Source organism: Macrotis lagotis, chromosome 7, assembly GCF_037893015.1.
Source record: "Macrotis lagotis isolate mMagLag1 chromosome 7, bilby.v1.9.chrom.fasta, whole genome shotgun sequence".
In the NCBI taxonomy this organism is placed as follows: Eukaryota; Metazoa; Chordata; class Mammalia; order Peramelemorphia; family Peramelidae; genus Macrotis; species Macrotis lagotis.
Genome location: NC_133664.1, coordinates 199,504,650 through 199,528,513, shown reverse-complemented (window position 1 = coordinate 199,528,513; position 23,864 = coordinate 199,504,650). Strand labels below are relative to the sequence as shown.

General features: G+C 36.3%; 1 protein-coding gene across 5 annotated transcripts in view; it reads right to left on the bottom strand.

Annotated features, from left to right (window-relative positions):
* Positions 1–277: 277 nt before the first annotated feature.
* The window catches only part of NTF3 (neurotrophin 3), a 136,256-nt gene continuing 112,669 nt past the window's right edge, over positions 278–23,864 (bottom strand). For all 5 annotated transcript variants that reach the window (XM_074194424.1, XM_074194423.1, XM_074194425.1 and 2 more), the window contains one exon: positions 278–2,436. In XM_074194424.1, coding sequence (XP_074050525.1) covers positions 1,648–2,415 — 768 coding nt within the window. In that variant the 5' untranslated portion in view covers positions 2,416–2,436 and the 3' untranslated portion in view covers positions 278–1,647. The remainder of the gene's footprint in view (positions 2,437–23,864) is intronic.

Here is a 23,864-nt window from a genome sequence, read left to right as displayed (position 1 = left end):
TCAATCTTTGGTGATGAGTCTTCATGAAGTTAGTCAACCTGGTCCTTAGAAGTAAACCTACTGGACACATACTTGAAGCTTTTCTCTCTAGCAAGAACTTAAGAGAGCTTGTACTCTTTGCAAGAGCTTTTGTGAACCCAGGACCATCTTTATATCATGAAAAAGACTTTAATTGAAACAACCTCAAATATATATATATATACATATATATACACATATATATATATATGTATATATATATATATATATATAGATATGTATATAGATATAACACAAGGAAAGATATGGGAAATAGCAAGCCTACTTCCTGTTTGATACACAGAGAGTTATGCCCTTTATAATTCTCCATCCACAGGTAGATTGGAAAACTCCCAAGAACCGCCAATTCTAGTCACACCTTCAAACAGAAAATGGAGCATAATTTCATGATCTGGAAGTGAAATACCTAGAATTTTTTACCAGCTCCATGTATGTTTTCTTTCCCCAAAATCTGTTAAGTGACTATCAGTGTTATTCTCACCTCATTATTTGCTTCCTAAGCTGAGCAGGGCACAGATCCATACTATACCTTAAAGGCCTGTCTAACTTCTAACTTCTGAGCAAATACCCCGAGTTCTCAAAGGAGAAGTTAACTATACATGGAGGTGGCCAAAGACTACAGATACTGAGAAGGAAGGGGATGTGTATATTTTTTATGTCTACTTCTGTGTGAACATTTTAGTTCTCCCCAATAGAATGTAAGTACCTTACATTCTTCTTCCATTATTTTCTTTGGATTCACAGTGCCTATTACAAAAGTAGATGCTTACTAAATGATTGCAAGGTTGAACAGAAAAGAGAGCAACATAGTAGAAGTCAGCTAATCACAAATAAATATTTTATGATTAAATTATCTTTTACATATTATATCCATAAACCACTTTGCCTTGCTTCCTAATAGCCACAAAAATAAAAGGTCTGTCAAAAACAGTTTAATTTTTCCCCCTAAGACTCTAAAAGGAAACAAAAACATGAAGACCAGGCACAAAACAAAACCAACAATAACAACACAATTGTGCTCAGAAGAAACTCCTAAAACTAAAATTGCTAGGTTGACTGTTGTGGTCCCAGGGTCATGACACAGAAGAAAATTTACTTCTACCTGGCGAAATTGACACAGCACATAAATGAAAACATGACTTTGACAGTAAACTTGAGAGTTGAAATGGAAGTTTTTCTTTGGAGGTCAAAGGGCATCATCACTTTCACTGGAGAAGATAACAGTTCTTTTAATTAAACATGAAAAAAGTATATATGGGGTATAAATGTGTTTATACACAACTCTGAAATCATTCGATTTTAACATGTTTACTAAAATGACAGTCATGGCATTGACAATACTGAATGCAAAATACTGGTGTACACAGATTTTACAGAGAGGCTACTGAAAGAGCAAGAGCACAAAACACAATCTAACAGATGATAGAGGCCTGAAGGGAGACAAGCACACTGATTTTATTGGGGAGAAAAGATTATATACTATAGAGTCGCTGAAGTTTAATAAATAAAGGTCAACTTATAATATATAAAAACAATATAAACATTTATATGCTACATGCATATCATATAATTTAATGTAATAATTTATATATGGGGAGAGATGACAACTTATGTTCTTCCGATTTTCCTAGACAAAGCACAAACACAGGATGTGTCTATCCTTATCCATCTCCAGCCCACAAGTTTGTTGTTCTCTGAAGTCAGTGCTCGGACATAGGTCTGCGAAGTTTTGCACTGAGAATTCCAGTGTTTGTCATCAATTCCCCTGCAGCCGTTTTTGACAGGTCTGGCTTCTTTACATCTGGTTTCATAAAAATACTGTTTGACAGGAGAGTTGCCGGTTTTGATCTCCCCTAGCACAGTTACCTGGTGTCCCCGAATGTCGATGGCAGATGACTTGTCTGTCACCCATAAACTCTCACTGTCACACACAGAATACTCTCCACGATGACTCTTGTGCTCAGCATACCTTTTTCGTCGAGAAGTTCTGTTTACCACCACTGGGTTACCCACAAAATCCTCCATAAGGTACAAAGGTGGAGGTTCCAAAGGGGTGCTATCACTTAACAGGACCCGGGGAGAGTTGTAGCGTCTCTGTTGGCGTAACAATTCTGTATCCATTGCAATCATTGGCTGAAAGTCTGATTTCAAGGAATCGCCCCCCTCTGGACCCTGGGAGGCTTTTGGCAGGGTGCTCTGGTAGTTTTCCTTAACATCTACCATCTGCTTGGAGAGCTTGTTTTTCAAAATGTCTGCCTGTATCAATTTGATGATGAGTGAATTTAGTGAATCTTCTGGCACACTCCTCTGCTCCATGTTGTTAGCTTGGATGCCACGGAGATAAGTGAGAAATATCACATAAAACAAGATGGACATCACCTTGTTCACCTGTAAGATCTGAAAAAGGAAAACACAAGGATTAATGGGGTCTATAGTGCCTTAGTGTGATGGGTCCAAAGGTACTGTTGTACCAAGCAAGCATTTTAAATGACTTGGCTTTTAAGGCTAGAAATGTTTCCCAAAGTCATCTCATTCATCCCCCATTTCCAATTTCTATGAAACTTTTCTAAAAACCATCTTGATAACGACTTGAAACATTAAAATCTTTTCTCACTTCAATAGCTCTGAGTGTCATCAGTCCTTTTGCATCTGGAGTTAGAAGATCTGGAGATCCAATCCTGGCTGCCATTTACCACCTGTGCAATTTTGCATAACTCACATTCCCAGTCTTGCCCTGACTTTCTTCAAGTGAAATAATATTTATAAAATGTTTATTAGCATAGTGTCTGATAAATAGTAGGTACTTAATAAAGGTTTGTTCCTTCCCCTTCTCCCTTCATTAGAAAGTTGGAACTAAGTAATTTATGACACTATAAAGTTCAAATCCTATGATACTATAGCATATTTGTAGGGGTTGGGATGGATAGATTTTTATTATCTACTTTGGGAAGCTGGGAGGGAGAGAAGGAAAACCAAATTTCAATTAATTAAACAAAATCATACTGAAAACTGAAGAGTGGCAAGTTCAGATAATCTCAAGAAAAATGTTCTAATGGCAAAGTTGGCACCAGAACCCTACTTTTCTGGTCTAATTCCCTTTGACAAAAAGATAATGCCCCTTACTCCAAGTCTATCTCCCCCACTTAATTTTTCTATAAGAAAATGGAAGCAAGAAGCTATTCTTCTTGTTCCTTCTTATATCACTCTGGAATATATAGACACATGATCAAAATGGTGATACAAACAAGAAGCAAAAAATGAAAACCTTCCAACATTTTTGTCACTTTTAGTGTCCTGAATGCATATTCACTCTTCCATTTGTGGCAGAAGGTCTTGCTAAACAGTGTTCTGCACACTTCAACTTAACCCTCACTAACCTTATCATTTTGCTTGCTAGGTTCAACTCAGAGAGTCATAAATTCATTCATTTAACAGACATCTATTTAAGGCCTACTGTATGCACTGCAAGGCATTAGGGCCTCAGGATAATTTAATGTTTAATCTCACAGAACTTAAAGTATTCTCGGTGGGGGGAATGTTTAAAAGGACGCAAAAGTTTATAGAAATCAGTTCATTTTCCATCAGGGAGCTCCCTGTTAAGTTAGACAATGCTTTAAGGTTTATAAAACCCTGTTGCTACAGCAGTTCTCTGATGATTGCTGCTCTATAATATATATAGTTTAAGATCTGATATAGTTAGAATTCCTTCCTTTTTTTAGCAATTTAAAAGAGAGAAACTGAGAATCAAAAAAAGTTAAGAGGCTGCATTAAAGGCATAGGAGAAAAATATTTTATGAGGTGTGCTAGAGAAAATACTGTTATGATCAGGGGAAAACTTAGAAAGTCTCTTGGAAGAGTGATCCTTAAGTAGGACTTTCAAAGATGTTTATGAAACTCAACAGGTAAAGCAAGGACATATCTGAGATGGGGTCTGAGAATTCTAGCCTGACATAAGAGGGTTGATCTGGAGAGGTCATTTTATCCATCCTGCTTTCAGACAGGATTACAACTAAATAAGTCATCCTAGACAGAGAGTCTAGGAGCACAAATGTACAGAAAATCTGCCAAATTTTATGGTTACTTTGCTAAATGCTTTGAATATGTAATAAAGAATACACAAGGTTCAATCTCATATAGGCTAACGGGAAAGACAATACAAACAACAGATGTCATACACATAAATACAGTAATTATAAGAGAAAGGTGATTGTAACACTGGGTTGCTAGTGGTTACCTGCCCCATATGGTACTATTGAGATAGAGAATGGAAACAATGAATCAGGGAAAGCTTCAGGGAGGAGGTAGGTTTGAGCTACAATTAAAGGAGGGAGGGGATGAGGGATAGTACATTGAAGGGAAGATGTTTTCCATGATGTGGGTCAATTGGGAAAAAAAAGGCCTGAAATGTATATGAAGATGAAAAGTATTATGAATCACAACAAGCCCTGCTCAACAGAAACAAGGGGCACAATATTTTCTTTTTCCTGTCTACCTACTCCCAACATTTCTGAAATCTTACCCTTTATTCTAGATCCACATTACTACCATGAAATTTTTTGTGATTCCCTCACATGATGGTGAGCTCTATTGTAAAAACCATGAACCTTGGTTTCTATATTTTATACATTTACCTCATTTTGTCTCATTCCATAGGTATTTTGTCTATAACCAGTGAGATGTAAAGAGAGGAGGAGAGTCAGAAGGGGACGGAGAGGGAGAGACTGAGAGACAAACTGGTTCTAGATCCACAAAATATGAGTTTGAATCCTGGCTCTGATACAAAGGTGAATAAGCCTCTTAACTTTTTTGTCTCAGTTTCTCTCTTTTAAATTGTTAAAAACAATTATATTACCCACCTCAGAGAATTGCTGTAACAAGAAGGTTTATAAACCTTAAAGCACTGTCTAACTTAACAGGGAGCTCCCTGATGGCAAAAAAACTGATTTCTATAAACTTTTGCATCCTCTGCTGTGTTTACCTATTGACCATAATAAATGTTTAATAATTATTTGATGAAGGAATAAATGAACATAGGAGATGACAAGTAGCATTTATTAGAGGATAAGTTATTTAATTTTAATTTTATTTTTTAAATAAATCAATATCTTCATTTGGTCATGAGGGATAAAGGAAGTCATTTGAACTGGAAAATGCAAGGAAGAAATATTTAAAATTAATACACAAAAATGATTTTAAGTTTCAATGTTGATAGTTTGGAACTAGAAAAATATTGAGACAGTGAAGGAGAGAAAAAAAAGTTTGCTTGTTTTTAAAGAGATTTCTATAAGAATACAAATCCTCCCCCCATAAGTAACAGCAATCTACAAATCAGTGTGCCAGTTCCCTACCTTTTGAGGTAGAGTTTTAGCCATTATATCACACCACTAACTCACCATCATATTTATGCAGTAGCTGAAAGAATTTTTTTTTTAGGTTTTTGCAAGGCAAATGGGGTTAAGTGGCTTGCCCAAGGCCACACAGCTAGGCAATTATTAAGTGTCTGAGACCAGATTTGAACCCAGGTACTCCTGACTCCAAAGCCCGTGCTTTATCCACTACGCCACCTAGCCACCCCTGAAAGAAATTTTTGCCAGGATTACGGGATTGAAATATTTCACAGATCAAGAGAAGGGGAGAGGGAGAGGGAGAGGGAGAGGGAGAGGGAGAGGGAGAGAGAAAGAGAAGGAAAAAAAGACAAGGCAAAGAGAATGAGACAGAGAGTGCTCATACATATGTGCATATTCCTTTTCTTCAGGCCCATATTATACCTAATTTTAAACAGGAAAAAAATTATAATACATTAATTTGGTAGTTGTTTGGGTACCATTTAATTGGCAAACCAATATTTGTGAACTCTTCTCAAGATTTCTTGAATTAAGACAGCAAGTTTCCCATAGATTCCTAACAATCTGGATTTTTTTTTCTTTTTCCCAAATAGAGAACTTAAGAATGGTGCCAATTGGAGAAACTGGAAACATTGTAGAAATATTATAAAGAATCCAGTGGGAAGGAGCCTTAAATCTTTGGTCCACTCCTTTTGTGGCAAGGATGCCCAAACATTTACAAGGCAGGGGAAACACCTATGTGGGCAGCGAGATGGCACAGTGTATATTGATTGCTGAGTCTGGAGTCAGGAAGACCTGAGTTCAAAGATGTGCTCAGAAACTTATGAGCTGTGTGATGTTGGCAAAGTCCCTTAATCCTCTCTGTGTCACTTTTTTCACCTATAAAATGAAGTGGAGAAGGAAATGGCAAACCACTCCAGCATCTTAGCCAAAAAACTCCAAGTGGGGTCATGCAGAGTTGAACATCACTGAAATTACTGAACAATGACAAAACTATGTGACAGGGTCCATGCTAAGCACTTTAGAAATATTTACTCATTTGATTTACAAAATAACCCAGTGAGGGAGATACTATTATTATTTCCATTTTATAGACAAGGAACCTGAAGCATAACCTAAATAACTTTTTTTTTAGTTTTTGCAAGGCAATGGGGGTTAAGTGGCTTGCCCAAGGCCACACAGCTAGGTAATTATTAAGTGTCTGAGGCCGGATTTGAACTCAGGTACTCCTAACTACTGCACGGCCGGTGCTCTATCCACTGCACCATCTAGCTGCCCCCAAACCTAAATAACTTTCACAAGATATCACAACTACTAAATATCTGAGGTCAAATTTAAATTCAGGTCTTCCTGGGTCTAACATGCCACCTGGTTGAGGCGACATGACTTATCCAAAATTATCTAATAAATTTGTGGCAGAGGCAAATCCAAGATAAAATACCTTGTTAAACTTTTCTGTTTCTGCTAATAGTCAGAAATGACAGAAGTGTTATATTAGAACAACTTCAGAAATCATGGAGTCTAATTCCTTCATTTTATTGATAAGGAAACTGTGACTCAGGAAAGTTAAAATGACCTTCCCGAAGTCATATCATTAGTAAATACTAAGGATAGGGCCTTGAACCCAGAGACCTCATGAAATGACAAAGGTCTTTGCCTGATAAATGTCACTGATGAAAAGAGCCTAGGATCAGTAATCTAATCAGGAGTCTCATATCTGAAGCCTTGTACAATACAATGTTCTGTAATTCAATTTGAGTTTAAGAATATGGAGAGTATTTTGAGCCAAGGATGTAGAAAATATTTTTTGAGGTAAATACAGCCTGGAATGGGAGTAGCCAAGTCCTTACACTCACACATAAACACACAGAGTACATAGTAATATATTTGCTTGGTGACTAATTCTCCAGGGGCTGGGTGTGGGAAGTGGAAAGCTCTGTGGAGCAAGTAGCCATTGAATTGGGTTTTAAAAGATACCTGCATGTTTTGTTTACAATTTCTGAATTCTCCAATTTTTTCACATACTCACTGCTTCTTCAAGGGAGGGGTTATCCCTGAAGATTATTAGGCAGTTCCCCAAGGTAACCTTTACTAAGATAACTTAGGGAGGGAAATACTGGCTAGGAAGGCTGGTTTGTGAAGGTTGAAAAACCTTGCCTTTTTCTCACGTGGAGTTAAAAAATATTGCCCAGGGGCAGCTAGGTGGTGTAGTGGATAAAGCACAGGCCTTGGAGTCAGGAGTACCTGGGTTCAAATCCAGTCTCAGACAATAATTACCTAGCTGTGTGGCCTTGGGCAAGCCACTTAACCCCATTTGCCTTGAAAAAAAATATTGCCCAAGGTTTCTTGGCTATTATTACATAAAGACCCATTAAAGACCCTAGTAAAATCTCTTTACAATACTCTCCCCAGTGCCCACTTCCTTTGCTTTGGTTTTCTAAGCACTTGACCAATGCTCATGTTACTCTTTCCGTACTGGAGTATTTTCCTACACATAGTGTTTTTTAACAACACTCCAATAAGGTATAACCTCTTTTTGGAATACCCCACCAAAGAGCAATTTTTGATCCCTCCTTAGCTTATTCTATATATGAATATTTCCTGAAAGAGCAGTTAAGATAGAATAAAGAGAAAGGGGTCTAATGTGGTAAAAATTTGGAACATACCTTCTGGATATATCATTAAAAATATTAATATTGATCTTGAGACCAATTTGGGTGTGATTTGGGTGTGAGTTCTAGTTTTTCTAGTTCTTGGCAGTGTGATTTTGGGGAACCCATTTACCCCTGAGTCTCTGTTTTCCCATTTGTAAAATGAGCACAATAAAAGCTATACTATCTGTTACAGTGTTGTGAGGAAAGTGTGCTGCCATAAAAATGTGACTTGTGATTTTGAGAAAGTTAGGACATAACCTTTGGGTTAAAATTCACTTCTAAAGGACTCTTGAACAATTATATCTTTTGAGTCCAAACTATAACACCTAAATCTCTAAATTCAATTCAATGGACTAGAATCTCAGCTAATCACAGGAAGGGAGAAGGCAGAAAGGAGGTTCAAGAACACATAAAAAGAATTCTCATTTGGCTTGTCTTTAGTTTTATCAAATTCCACTGAGTTTATTTCCAAATGCTATACTAGTATTTAGTTCAAAGATAGAATTATAATTGCACAGAAGTTGGGGCAAACTCCAAGCTCAGGTCACTAGATGATTTCAAGGAGTCAAGTCACTGCTAGTATTTCTGCACTATACCTTTACTCTCATTAATGTATACAAGGTGAAGACCAATCCTGCCCTCAGTCATTGCTCCATAAAGAAAGTCCCATCATATATGGACCTCAGATATCAACAATTTGAATCATCAAGGCTCAGAGTTGAGAGGAACTAGTCAGAGGCAAGCTATCTCTGAGCACCAATTCTGATATGTAAAAATATTCACACCAAGGGGTAATGCCTCCCTTCTAGTAGGTACCTTCCCCATATTCTTCTTTTGATGATACTAATTGTTAACAAGTTCATCCTCACAGAGGCAAAATTGACTTCTCTGTATATTCTACCAACTACTTCTATCTAGTTCAGTCCTCTAGAGCCAAACCAATCCCTTTTTCCAAATGACAGTCCTTCAATATTTGGAATAGAACCTTCCCCTAGCCAATTTCCACTTAGTGAAATTCTCCTCCTTCAAGATCCAGTCCTGGTGACATCACCTCCACAAAGCCTTACAACTAGAAATAAACTCTTCCTCTTTAAATCTCTCAGGTCTCTCTGACCTTTCCCTATGCACTGGAACATTATCTAAATGAATTATATTCATTTGTGTACATGCCTCATTCTCTTTTCATTAGGTTGTGAGCTCCTTGAAGGATGAGACTTGCCATTTTTCATCTCAATATTAACAGGATTCTAAATATACATCATATAAATTAATTCATTTAACAAACTTTAAGTATCTATTGCATTCAAAGAACAGTTTTTAATACTGAGAAAAGTATGAAGTTTTATGTAAGACTTGACATATCTTCTCAAAGAAACCATCCCTTTAATTTTATAAACTAGGAAATGGAAGTCCAAAGTGGTTAAATACAGAGCTGCTGAAGATGGTATGAGCAGAGTCAGGAGATAATGTACTCTGAGTCAGGTACTCTGACTCCAAAATGAATATTCTTTGGATACCACTAAATTGTATTTGGGAGGGTCAATTCCTTTGGAAAAAAAATTTAGAGCATAGATATGACTTCAGAACAATGGTTTAACAATGTTGAATGGAGAAGGGTCATTAGAAAACCTTAAGTCAACATTATTAAAGAGATGGTTAATGAACATGTATAAAGGCAAAGGGGAAATTGCAGCTAGCATGGCTTTATCAGGACCATGATGTACTATATTATCCTAAAGGTTTTTTGACAGAATTATAGGATTAATAGATCAGGGTAATGCTATAGATGTGGTGGAATACTTTGTTAGATGGAGGTAAACAAGTCTCTCATTGTATATTGTGAATAAGATAAAGAGATGTGGATGGGATAAGAGTATTTTTTAGGTAAGTACTGAACTGGATAAGTGACTGGATCCAAAAAATTGAGTCCATTAGTTGAAATAATCTTGTAGGGGGAGGAGAGTCTCTAGTAGAGGGCCCTAAGGATCTGTTCTTGGTGGTGTGCCATTCAACATTTTTTATCAATGTCCTGGATGAATTAATGCTTGTCAAATCTATACATGACACCAAGTTGAGAGGGATGGCTAAACATGTTGGATGATATACTCCAGATCCAAAAAGATCATGACAAGCTGAAATGATGGGCCAAAACTGATGAAATTTAATAGGGATAAATGTAAAAGTGCTGCATAAGTTGAAAATACAAACTCAAAAAAGTACAGGGTGTAGAAGGATCATCTGAAAAATTGAGGAGTTTTAATTATACAGAAAATCAATCAATCAATCATATTTAGTAAGCTTTTCCTATGTGCCAATATTTATTTGAATAGCTCTCTGTCAAGGTTTTTAAACACAAGGTTTAGAAAAGTGGTAGATATGTATTATATGCACACATATCTATATACATACATTTAAACACATCACAAAAAAAGAATGTGTCAGGAATATATCTAGGCTTTTGTACAGAGCCAACTAAGTTTTTTTTTTCTTCCTGGTGTTAATTGTACAATTAATTCAAATTGGCTTTACTTTGAGAATAAATTCTTAAAGCTGGAAACTAGCTAATGGGACTTCATAAATGTGATGCCCTGACAAAAGGCAAGACTATGTGTGTTGGGAGAGATTTCCCGGTGGTGTGTCTGCTGGGAATTGGTCTGGTTTTGGTTAATCTCTTTATTAATGATCCGGAAGCAGGGGAGAGAAGAAAACAGCAGATTAATTAAAATGTACAGATGATGCTCAATGGGAAGGTGTTGCAAACATCTGTGTGGACAGACCAATCAGACTGGGGCAGCCATAGGGGGTTAGAAGCATGGAAATAACTCAGTGAAATACAAACTAGAAACACGTAGGTTAATCCATTGGGATAAGATGAATCCAAAACCAACATGGAGGGAAAGACTTACCAAAGGATAAAGGAAGGGAGAGACTTGGAAATGCAACAAATAGCAAACTGAATATGAACTTTCATGAATAATGCTATATGTTTCCATAGCACCATCTTTTCCCAAGAGCACAAAGTACTTTAAAAAAAAACTATCCCTCTCAATCATATAACACCTCTGGTGTGTTGGCAAATATTACTCTTTTCTCTCTTACTGAGTTTACAAAAAGATTAAACCAGAGAGGCAAGTGACTAAGACAAGGTCATGCAGCATGTCAGGGTAATAACATAACTAAGAATAACAATAATAATCACCTTTATAGAGACTTTCTCCCCACAAACAGCCCTGTGAAATAAGTAGCACATGTGTTATTATCTACATTAAAAATCAGGAAACTAAAATGAAATGGAAGTGATTATGATCAGTTCAGAGTCCTGTAGCTAATCTATGTCAAGGTCAAAATTCGAATCTAGTCTTGTTGAATGTCAGGACAATATTCTTTTCCTTACAATGTGTTCCTTTTCTTCTTGGCCTGAGAAACATGATCAATTTTTTTTCCAAAGAAACAGAGGTGTTGAGAGGGTGAAAGCAGTCTGGCAGAGTGACAAGAATACCTATCTTAGAGTCAAAAAATGATCAAGTTCAAGTCCCAATTCTAACACTAACTATGGACTGTCTCAGTTTTCTCATTTATAAAATAAGAATAATACCTCCCTAATTCAATGGGCCACTTGGAGGAAAGTGCTTTGTGAACATCAAAGAGTCAAGTAAATATGAATCATTATAACTCTTTCATTGGACAAGCTTGTAATCATAGAGGATAAAAACTATAGACATTCTTTGTTTGACAGTCAAGTCAAAAAACAGATTCCCAGAGAAGTTATGTGACCTACTATGATAGCTCACATTTATATTGCATTTTGAAGTTTGCAAATACTTGATAAATGATTTCATTTGATCCTTACAACAACTTTGTGAGATAGGGTGCTATTAATATTCCTATTTTGTGGATGAGGAAACTTAGGCCTTTAGAAATCAAGACTGCTAAATGCTTTTTGGAATAGGGAAATTTAGTATTCCTGATTGTTCAAAGATATAGGTAAAAAATTTTTAATTTTTTTAGTCAGATTAAATAAATGCATAGGAACATATTATATCAGGAAATTAATGACTTTCAAAGGGACAGGACAGGGAAGTAGCCCGAGTATGAGGAAGATCAAATTTCAAGTTCCTCCTCTATCAAATGCAAACTCTGGGAAAAATCACTCAACCCTCCCCCAAATCTTTGTGACTCAGTTTACTCATTTGTATATTAGGTAAGGAGGAGTGATCTTGATGGAATCTAAACTGCCTTCTAGCTCTAAATTATGATGTTAGATGTTCTGAGGAAACCCTGGGAGGAGGGGAATGAGGCATTGGGATTATTATTGAAAGAAGTCTTCCAAGTAATCAGGGCCCAAGTGAAATAGGAACTTCACCTGTAATATAGTTCCACAGAAGACAGAATTTTTAGCATTAAAATATTGATTAAAAGGATAGAAAAAGAACTAGTGATCTCTGCAACTTACAATCTTGGGCGTCAGCTCAGAATACTTAAATGGCTTGACCAGTGTTATATTGTCAGTATGTGTCAGAGATAGCACTTAAAGCCAGGTTTTACTCCATTTGTTTATAAAACATCAGATTTAAAGGTCTCTGTCTATATGATGTATGCAAAGCAGCTGCCAACTCTTGTTTGTGACTACAAAGCTTTTCTGTAATACCCTTCCTTTGAGTGGTTTAAGAAAGTAGATCCAGGAAGAATCTTAGGATCATAGAATATAAAGCTAGAAAGAACTTCAGTCATGATCAAGGCCAATTCTTTCATTTTTAAGTATGGATGAACAGAAAAGGAAATAAACATGGAGCAAGTGGTAATCGGGATTCAAACTCAGGTCAGGTGCTCCACGAGCATCTTCTCTACCTCCAAAGTATCTCAACATATTCATATTCATATTCTCTCTCTCTCATTATGGACAGGATGACCAGACATTCCTTCCTAGTCAAATGACAGGAAAGATACTGTGTGCTCTGTGGTCTGAAATGGGAAAAAGATCTAAGGCACTGAGCTTGTATCGCGATTCAATTAGAAGAATTCCATGTTATTGGAAACATTACTAAGCCTCTGCCCCTGAGGCAATGACAAAGGGAAGGTATGGCACAAGTCAAAGCTATGTTAACTAATAGTTCTGTGAAAGAGGTTAGTGCTGAAATCCCCTGGGGCCCCAGAAACCTGAGTGCCTGCTTAAGCAGATATTCTACTTTGACAAAGAAAAGTGGCTGGGGCTACATCTCAAGATATCATATTAGACAACTCAAACCCTTATTCGCCTTCTGGTGTCAAACTTTTCCAGTTTCATATACTTCATAGTCTATCTGTCTGAGGATAGATAGTGAAAGGGTCAGTAAAGAAAAGTTGAAGGAAATAAAGAAGTTAATGGTCCTATAATGTTTTTGTATTATCAAAAGATTTTGCTTCTACTTAAGTATGTCATTGTCCTCCTATAACTGAGGGAATTGGAAATAAGCTACACACACATCCAACTTCTGCCATTTCTAATGGGAATAAGAGAAGGTTGTCCAGAACCAAGGGAAGATCAAACAAGCAAGATTGTGTTCAGTTTTAGGTGCCACATTTTATAAATAATGTGGATAAGCTACCATCTTTGCTACCTTCAAGAGGTAGAGGGGTCTTAAAACCACTCCATATGACAAAGAAGACTTGAGGAGATATGATCTATCTTTTGAAGTTTTTGAAGCAATGCCTCACAGAAGAGCTATTGAACTTCATTCCTAAGTAAATCAGAGAAGCACAGGATCCCAGAATTGGAAATAAGCTTAGAGCACATTTAGTTTGCATGAATCTCAATTATTATATCCCTTTGAAGGTTCATCCAATGTCTTTCTGAACACCTCTGGTGACAGGGAATTTATCTAGCAAGAATATTAATTCTACTTTTGGACATCTCCAATTTTTCTGAAGTTTTGCTTTATGTGGTACCAAAAGTTGCTTCTCTGTAACTTCTAATTGGTCCTAGTTATAACCATTAGGGATATGCAGATCAGTTAGATGGAATCTCAAAATCCAGTCAATTTTATCTGTATCATAAAAAAAAGACTTTGACTTTTATTTGAAGAATTCCAGTAATTCTAAAAATTCTGTGCTTCTTGAAGCAGCCTATCCTACTGTTAGATAGTTAGATAGCCTGAACTATTAACAAGTTATTCTTTATATGTAGAATAAATATTCTTCTATAAACTAAGCTACTTTCTCCTATTATTCCTCCTACCTTCTACAGACAAGCAGAAGAGGCCTGATTCCTCTTTTACATAATAAAGCCAATTTCTGAAGATAATTATTATTTATACTGTCTTCTCAGAACCTAACATCCCCATTTTCTTTGACTTGTTCTTGATTGACATGTGATTCAGGTCCCTCAGTATTATACTGGTTGCCCTCCTATCTCTAGTTCAGCGGCCAAATTAGCCCTACTGTTTCTTTTCTATATCTTCACTCAAGTGCACTCCAATATGGTTCCTCTGTCTAGCTCCCTCATATCCTCCCAATTCTGAAAATTAAAATCAATTAGAATTACATTAATATCTTTATAATGGGAGAAATAAAATACTATTTAAAAGAAAAAAAGAATTAAATTCATTAAAATTAAAATCAATATAGCACCCATCATTTATTATGCACCGATATCACATGCCAGGTTTGTGATACAAAGAGAAAATTTCTTCTCTTGTCCTGAAGGAATTTATGTTCCATAAAGGGAGACAATATCACTTCAACATTGCATGACCTCTGCTGGAGAAGGAATAGAAAGGACTTGTGCTTCTGGCAAGGGTCAAACTAGATGACCTCTGAACTTCCTTCTCCCTCTATATGTTTCTGCATTTTACTTCATAAATCTTTGTTTACTTTATAAACAGTGTACCTTTGGGCAAGTCACTTAACTTTTCAAAGGCTCAGTCTGAGAAGCACTGTCATGTAATTAAAAACATACTGGACTCATAGAAAAAGAAAAAAAATGATTTTTACTTCTACTACTTCAGCTGTGTGGATTTGGATAAGTAACATCAGGCCTCTAACCTTCAGTTTCCTCATCTAAAAATGGTTATAATGATATACGAACCACTAAACTCTCAGAGTTGTTCTGAGAAAAGAACTGTGTTAGCTAAAAAGGACATACAACTGTGAGCTATTATTCTGCTGACTAATGAAGAACATGGCTAATAGCATTATTTAGGTGCCATTTTGGGCATCTGGTTGGATTCTATTTTACAAAGGAAGGAAAGGAAATGGTTTGTTTCAGGTCACATGGAAAGAATTCAAATCCCTCTCAGAGAGTTATTCCTTTGAAAAGATGATAAATTTGCATTTCTGCCTCCAGTTTTGCATGTGTGTACATACATTTATGTGTAAGACAATGGCTTCTTTAATGATTGGGCTTTTTATCATTAATAAATGTCCCTGAACATTAACATATGCTCAAGCATCTATAACTTAACTGACTTAAGCATTCTAATTGCATTTATTTCCAAGAGTTTCAGATCAGCTGTTTAGATATGAGAATAAATGATGACATAAGTGGAAGTAAGAAGATCAGGGTTCTAGTTTTAGCTCTCTCACTATATCTGTGAGGAAAAAAGAAGTCATTTCACTTCACTGGTCTATAAAATGAAGAAATCACCATTGGTTGATTCCCCAAAACCACTTTAAGCTCTGCAATTCTATTTTATATAACATTGAGAAAACATTTGACCTGAGAGTTCAAGGACTTGGCTTAAAGCTTTGTCACTGCTATCTTCCCTTGGGCAAGAGTCTTATCTCTCAGTTTCTTCATCTGAAAACAAGAATGTTGTTTATATTGCATATCACACAAAACTGTCCTGAACACCAAAACAAAGTATCCAAAGTAATAATGACAGCTAGCATTTATGCAGTTAGTGTTTTATAGTCTGTAAAGTGCTTTACAAATACCTCATTTTATCTTTATAACAATCCTGAGAGATGGGTGATAGTATTATCTCCATTTTATATCATCTGGCAGACAGAAGTTGAGTGGTTTGCCCACAGAGTTAATAAGTGAATGAGGATGGATATGAATTCAGATCATTCTGAATACAAGTCTAGCATTTTATCTGCTATGCCACCTAGCATTCTAAGTATAACTTTCTAACTGTAAAATATCTAATATATATATATATATATTACACATACAACATGTACACAAACAAGTAAATGTACAATAAGTACAAAAAACCCAAAATAATTAGAAGGCAGGTATCCAAAAAAGGTTTTATGTTAGAAATGCACTTGATTTCACTCATCTTTGAAGTGGTCTATGAATTCTAAGAGATGTAAGAGAGGAAGGAAGGAATTTACACAATTCTATAATTTGCAGTTGGTACATCTGAAGATGATCCTCTCTGAATTGAGCTAAGCTGGTTCTTGAACGACAATCACCTAAGTCCAATAAGTGGGAGGTTCTTAAGTTTTTCTAGTTTAGTAGCACCATGTGAGATTGTGCTGTAGCCTTTAAAAATCCTGGGTTAGTTCCATGCCATAATGAGGCATTGGAATAGAACTACTAATTAATAATAATACTAGTAATAAAACACTGTATCCTTGCCAGACCAGAGATGACTCTGTGTGAAGTAAGGAAGAAGGCTGAATTTAATCTTTAGATTTACAAGTAAGGAAGAAGGCTGAATTTAATCTTTAGATTTACAAACTAGAGGGAATCCCACAAGCCTAAACATGGCTTCCATTCTGATTGCAGCTATTCCTCCCAAACCAAGACCACAGATGGTTTGGCAATACCCAAGCCTTCTTCTCAGCCTGTGCCATAGAATCACTGTCAATATGGCTCTAGATCAACTGTAACCATGTGGGTTTGGCCCAAAAGAGAGTTGGGCCCAGATAGCATGGTCAAATGGTGGAGGCTAACCTAGATCCAGATCCTGGAATGGTGCCCTTTGCCAAACATAGCCCACATCTGGCTCTACTCTGTGTTAGCCTCCTTTCATGCGAGGGAGGTATTGGCAACTGGAATGGCATGCTCTCTAGAAAACCAGAAGAAAACCCTGTCACATGACACTGGGGAAGAAGAGAGGGAGGGATGCTATATGAAGATTTTGGAAATACTATGCTTTCCTTTCCTAGTTTCCTCCCACAGGATCTAGGTGAGTTTTTCTCCTCCACTCTACCTACCATCCCACATAAATATACCTTTGTGGTAGTTTACAGTTGTGTTCAACTCTTTGTGACCCCTTGGAGTTTTCTTGGCAAAGATATTGGAGTGATTTGTCATTTTCTTCTCCAGCTCATTTTACAAATAAGGAAACTGAGGAAAACTTGATTAAGTGATTTGCCCAGGGTCACACTGCTAGTGTCTGTTTGACCTTGGGCAAGTCCCTTAACATCACTGCCTTTCCAAAAAAAAAAAATTGAACTCAGTCAAGCACTCTAATCACCGCACTATCTATCTGCTCTGAATATATGTCTATAAACAAAGGAAAAATATGGATTACTAATGGTTCTTTGCAAATCAGAAGCAAAACTGAGATTGGAATAAGGTTAACAACACATTAAAAGCCAGGCTCAGAGTAGTATTAGGGAATGGATATAAGGATAGGAGCTATAATTTCCATGGAAAAGGGAAACTTCCTCTTATCACTTTAGGTCAGTATATTTCTCTACAAATTACAGTCTCGGAGAATTGCCTAGAGGACTGAGCATTTAATTGATCTGTGAAGTTATACAGCCAACATGCCAGAGGTGACGCTTGAACCCAGGTCTTTCTGATTTTGAAGCCAGTTCTCTATCCACTGAACCATGTTGATTATAACAACAACCACCATAAAAATTTTATGTGGACTTTATCGTTTTGGAATAGTTTCAAAAACTTAATTTCATTAAATGTGGTTCTTAAAATACCCCAGTGACTCAGGTAATATAAATATTATCTCTATTTTACAGATGAGAAAACTAAGACTCAGAGAGATCATTTAAGGTTATATAGCAATCACTGTCAAGATTCTAACCCAGATCTTGAAACTCTTCCCATTCAATTCTTTAAGGGTCTGTGGTTTATTTATGCCCTCCACAAATGTAGATCAAGATGATCTCACAACTTTGTGTATGATCTACTTGAAGAAATAAAGTCAAAGTATAGCCATGTCTTGCCTCAACTAACTCAGCTCATACTCAAATCCTTTTCCACTTAAGATGGGTCAAGGTTTCAATTCCATTAAGTTTAGCCTTTAAGAAGGCAGAGCTATATGGCTTCATGTTCCATGGGATGACTTTAGATGTTTGTGGAGTTCTAATTATCCCTCTGCTATGCAGGTTACCTAAGTATTATTCTGTGTTTCCAAATCCACAGACGCAATGGGGTGAAGGTTGGAGAAAGGGAGTACTCCTTTTAATTTGACAAGAAAGCAGGTCCCCAACACCAGAATTGAATCTAGAACTAGAAGAGACCTTAGAAATCAGTTTGTCTGGACCCAGGCAATTAATGAGGAAATCAAGACCAAGGGAGACTAATTTTTCTAAATTCACAAAAGTTAGAAGTGATAGCAGTGAGACATTAACTTCTCTGACTACAAATCCAGGGTTCTTTCAATCATACTCTTGGTAGTGAATGTCTTTCATCTTTGAATTTACAGGGCTTAGCTTAGTACTTTTAAGTCTTTAATAAGTGTTTACTGAATGTCCTCTCTCCTTTACCATGAGTTCCAGTTACCTCTGCTCCACACTAAATAACCTCAATTTCATTAAACTTATTTAAAATCATGTCTTATTTTACTATTATTTCCATAGCCTCCTCTGACCTTCCTCCACATCAAATCAATTAATAGCTATTCTAGATAACAAGGAAAGATGACATAGTGCTGCCATCAAGTCTTCAATAAGTATTTCTTATTTCAGCTAGGTTGTACAGTGAGTAAAGCAATACTCTTGGAGTCAGGAGGACGGGAATTCAAATCCATTCTCAGACACTTGACACTAACTAGCTGTGTGACCATGGGCAAGTCACTTAATCATGATCACCTCACATTCAGGGCCTCCTCCAGTCATACTGATTCATATCTAGCCACTGGATACAGATGTCTCTGGAGGAGACTTAGCACAGCACCCCTTCATTCAAATCCAATTCATGTGCTTGTCATGGCATCCCTTTGCTGATGTCATGGTCTTCCTTGAGAACAAAGGACAAACATCATCAACAATGTGTGTTAAGTATAATAAGATCCCTCAAAGAGATTACAGTACAAAGATATTACATTCAAAGAGACAACGTACTCAAACAAGTAAATGGACAATAAGTACAAAAAAACAAAGTAATTAGAAGGCAGGTATTCAAAAAAGGTTTTATGTCAGAAATTCACTTGATTTCACTCATCTTTGAAGTGCTCTATGAATTCTAAGAGATGAAAGAGCAGAAGGAATGAATTCCAGGCAAAAGAAATGGGAGACACACACACACACACACACACACACACACACACACACACACACACACACACACACACACCATCAAGAAAAGAAGGTCACTTTAGATGAAAGGTTGAGTATGTAAAAGAAAGAAATAAGCCTAAAAAAAGATAAATAGCAAAGGACAACCATAATGACAAAAAAACAGTAGTTATTAAGTGCTTACTTATGCCAGACATTGTAGCAAGCATTGGTGATACAAAGAAAGATCTGCTCTAAAGGAGTTCATATGCAAAAACTTTGAACATACAAGTTTTATACGGGATAAATTGGAGATAATCACCGAGGGAAGACATTAATCTTTGAGGGAATTGGGAAGGGCTTTTTGTAGATGGTAGAATTTAGGGTGAGATTTGAAGGAAGTCAGGAGACAAAGAAAGAATAAAGGCATTCTGGACATGGAAGATAGTGAAAGGTCATGGAGTCAGTAGATGGAGTGTTGTGTGGGAGGAACAGTAAGAAGGATCAGATTTGTTGGTTTCTAGAGTATAAGGAAGAGAATAAGAAGACTGGATAGGAAGGGACTAGATGGTATTTTATCTTACCCTTATTAAATGTGAGCTCCCTTAGAAAAAGAATTGTTTCATTTTTTTGTCTTTGAATCTTCAGTGCCTAGTAGAGTATATTCACAGTATGTATTTAATCAATACTGGTACATTGATTGATCCTACAGACAACAGCAAGTCATTAATGTTTTAAGATGGAAATCAAGTAACTGAATGTATTGTTCTTTAATAGTTACAATATTAAAATTACTAGGATAGATTCTACAAAGTTGCTTCTATACAATATGTGATTAGTATTGATTGAGTTATGTATACCATTTTAATATGGAAAATCCTATTCAAACCAGGCTCTATTGAGTAGTAATACAACTGATCTAAAAAGACCTTAGAGATCTTGAGGTCCAACCTGCTTATTCAATAGAAGAGAAATTAGAGTGAGGAAGTGACTTCTCTAAAGTCACACACTGAGAGAGACAGAGTCAGGAATAACATCCACATTTCTTGACTCCTAGTTGGCTGAATCTTCTTCTCTAAGTCTTCCTATCTAACTCCTTGCAATCTAATGGGAAAGATAGAAAACAAACAAAAGAACATGATGCAAAGACACAGAAGGAAATATATGAACAAAGATATAGTTACTGAGTTGTGTGATGAGTCAAAGGGAGTTTCCCCTAGAGAAGGTGGATCACTTTTACCTTGTGGCTGGGGAGAGAGGAAAACATATAACTGGAGTTACATGACAAGGCAGGCAACTTTACCTCTCAGGGACCTCAGTTTGCATATTTCTAATAGAAGGGACTGACCATAGGGTTTTTATGGTTCCTTCAAGGTCTAGCATTTCAATACTATGGCATAGTTAGAGGACTAGAAATGTGGCATTCTGAACCTCAGGCCAGTCCATCAATCGGACAATGCTTTCCTTAATGAGTGTCTGAATTTCAGAAAGATTGGTAAATAATTATCCTGGTAAGAATCTTCTGATGAGTAACTGCAGCAGAGGATATGTGTGAATTTAAACACATGTGAAAATGTGGTCTAAAGAATGGTTCTGTTACCATCTCCATTCCCTCCCCCCCCATCCCTTGCCACCCAATCCTGAATTCAACTTTGTGCTGTCATAGTTTAGTCTTTAGGCAAATTAGATTATCCCTTTACCCAAACTTCTGTATGCTAATTTGTATACCCAACCATGATTGATTAAGAAACAGAAGACTAGAGAAAATGGCAATTGGGTTGATGTATAGATTTTCAGTAGGAAAGTTGAATCAGTTGTACCCCCAAGATAATTGAGGAAGACAAATAATCTGAGGTACTCCTCCACCTAAACAAAAAAGAAATATTAGGTATAAATCCCTGACTAATGGACAACTTTAGAACAAGAAAAATCCTATAGATATGGGGCAGCTAGGTGTCACATTGGATGGAGTACCGACCCTGGAGCCAGGAGGACTTGAGTTCAACTCTGAACTCAGACACTTAACTCCACTACCTTACAAAAAAAAAAAACTATAATTTAAAAAAAAATCCTATAGATAATTGGAGTAGTTTAGTAAGCTGGCTTAATGAGCCAGCAAGCCTAGAGGATAGAGATAAGACCTTGATATTTCAATGATTCAAAGTTTAAAGGTGTTCCCATCCAGAAAGTGTAAATGAATCTTATTCTACTTGACTCCAGAGGTATGAGAACCAAGATTAATGAGGAGAAACTATAGAGAGGTAAATTTTGTCTCGCCATAAGGAAGAAGTACCTAATAATTAGAGCTGTCCAATAGTTCAATTCAGCAAACATATTAATGAAATGATGTACTAGGCAAGAGGTAGCATGGTACAGTGGATAGTGAACTGGCATTGAAATCAGAAGGGTCTGAGCTCAAGTCATTCCTGTGACATATTAGCTATGTGATACCAGGCAAGTCACTTAACCTCTAGTTACCCAGGCAACTTTTAAGACTATAAACTTCACAACAGGTGCTCCTCTCTACATTGGTGAAAGAAGATTCCTCAGTAGGTATTCCATATAGTAATAAAATCACAGGTCCAGAGTACCCCTCCCATTCCTTAAAAAAGGGGGTCAGGTACTATAGATATAAAGACAGAAAAAAATCTCTATTATCATGAAACTTTCATGCTACTAGGTGGAATTTAACATGGACACAGAAGTAAGTGGTAGGTAGGAACAGTAATAAATGGGGGATTAGCAAAGGGCTCATTTAGGAGAGAATGCTTAAGTTAAGCCTTAAAAAGAGCTATGAATTCTAAGAGTTGGAAGGAAGAATACAGGTACTTGAGGATAAGAGCATAAACACAGTATGACAACTTGTGAAAAATCATAGAAGATGAAAGGTAGAATATCAATAAGCTTACTCTATCAATAAAATTTATGTATATGTACATATGTTTATACATATACTTGAGTGAATATATATTTATGTACACATATATGCATTTATAATGCTTCACAATTAGTCAAACTATAAAATCAAGAGACTCCAAATTATATGAATAAATTAATCAACATAAAGTCTAGGGTAATTTATGAATTCTATTGCATCAATATTATTAGTTTTATTTGCCCTTTGGCATCTTTGATAATATCTTTTTTTCCTGCCTGAGAAAATTCAATGTAGGAAACATCTAAATGGGAATCTAACTTGAGGTTCCAGTATAAAATGATTCATAACATAGGTTTTAGTTTACTTCTCCTCATCTCTTACAAGTTTGTGAGTGTTCTGTCTGCAACTGTAATGAAGCTCCAGTTGCAGTACTGCAGATTTCTACTGAAGTAGTAACTTAAGCCAATTAAAAATATATAACCTAATTATAATGGCACATCAAATATTTCACACTAGTTTTTGGAAGTATTAAATAAATAAAACCCCAAACACATACAAACAGAGGTGTTGGGGGGGGGGGTTCATCAGTTTACTCTATTTTATGGAAAGACTTGCTCTGTGTAGAAACAGTGCCAAAAATCTAAATTATTTCTAATAAACTAAAGCAGAACTCTAAAGTGCTTTGTAATTTCGGATTTAATATAAATTCATTTCATAAAATACCCCCAAAACTGGAAACATATACATTGATGCTTCAACTAGGGGATGAACTACATGATTTCAAGGGTTCTACCTGGCATTAATATTGTAGAATTCCATTGAAATGGATTAACAGGGAGAATAAGAGCATGTTTTTGTAAAGAAGCAGAATATTGGAGTAACTAGCCTGGCCTTAAAAAGAACAAAGATTTCTATCCTGAATAGATGCTCTCTAGCATCCCAAAGAAAGACTGAATCCTAAGACATGAGCAATGCCCTTTCATTCTGTGGTCAGTTCTTTCCTACAATTCTCAGACTTTAATATCCATTGAGATGCCACCTAGGCAACAGCAAAAGTTCCTAATGTCCCAAAATATCATTTAGAAAAGCACAAAAAAAGACTTTATATGGATACAAAGTAAAGGAAACAGAATCTGGAAAATATATTGCAATGATTCCAATAAAATGGAACAAAATACCCCAACAAAAACCAAAACTGAATACTACAATATTATTATGACCAAACTGGATCCTAGAGAAGGGATATGAAAAGGCAATTTTCTGCCTTTTTGGTGTGGAATAATGTTGAATTTAGTCAATGTATTCATGAGTTTTTTTAATCATTTTCTCTCTTTTCTATTCTTTAAAAGTTGACTCTCTGGAGGGGGAAGAATGAAAAGATATATTAGGAAATGAAGCTAATATAAAAGGTGTGAATAAACTTCTTTTTTTTTAAAAAAAGATGTCACTTAGACTATTTCATTACCTCTAGAAAGGCTTGTAAAGCCCCACAGAGAATATTGTCTGCCTCTTTCTTAAGTGTTCTCTCACCACAAGTTTTCCAAGAAACAGACACTG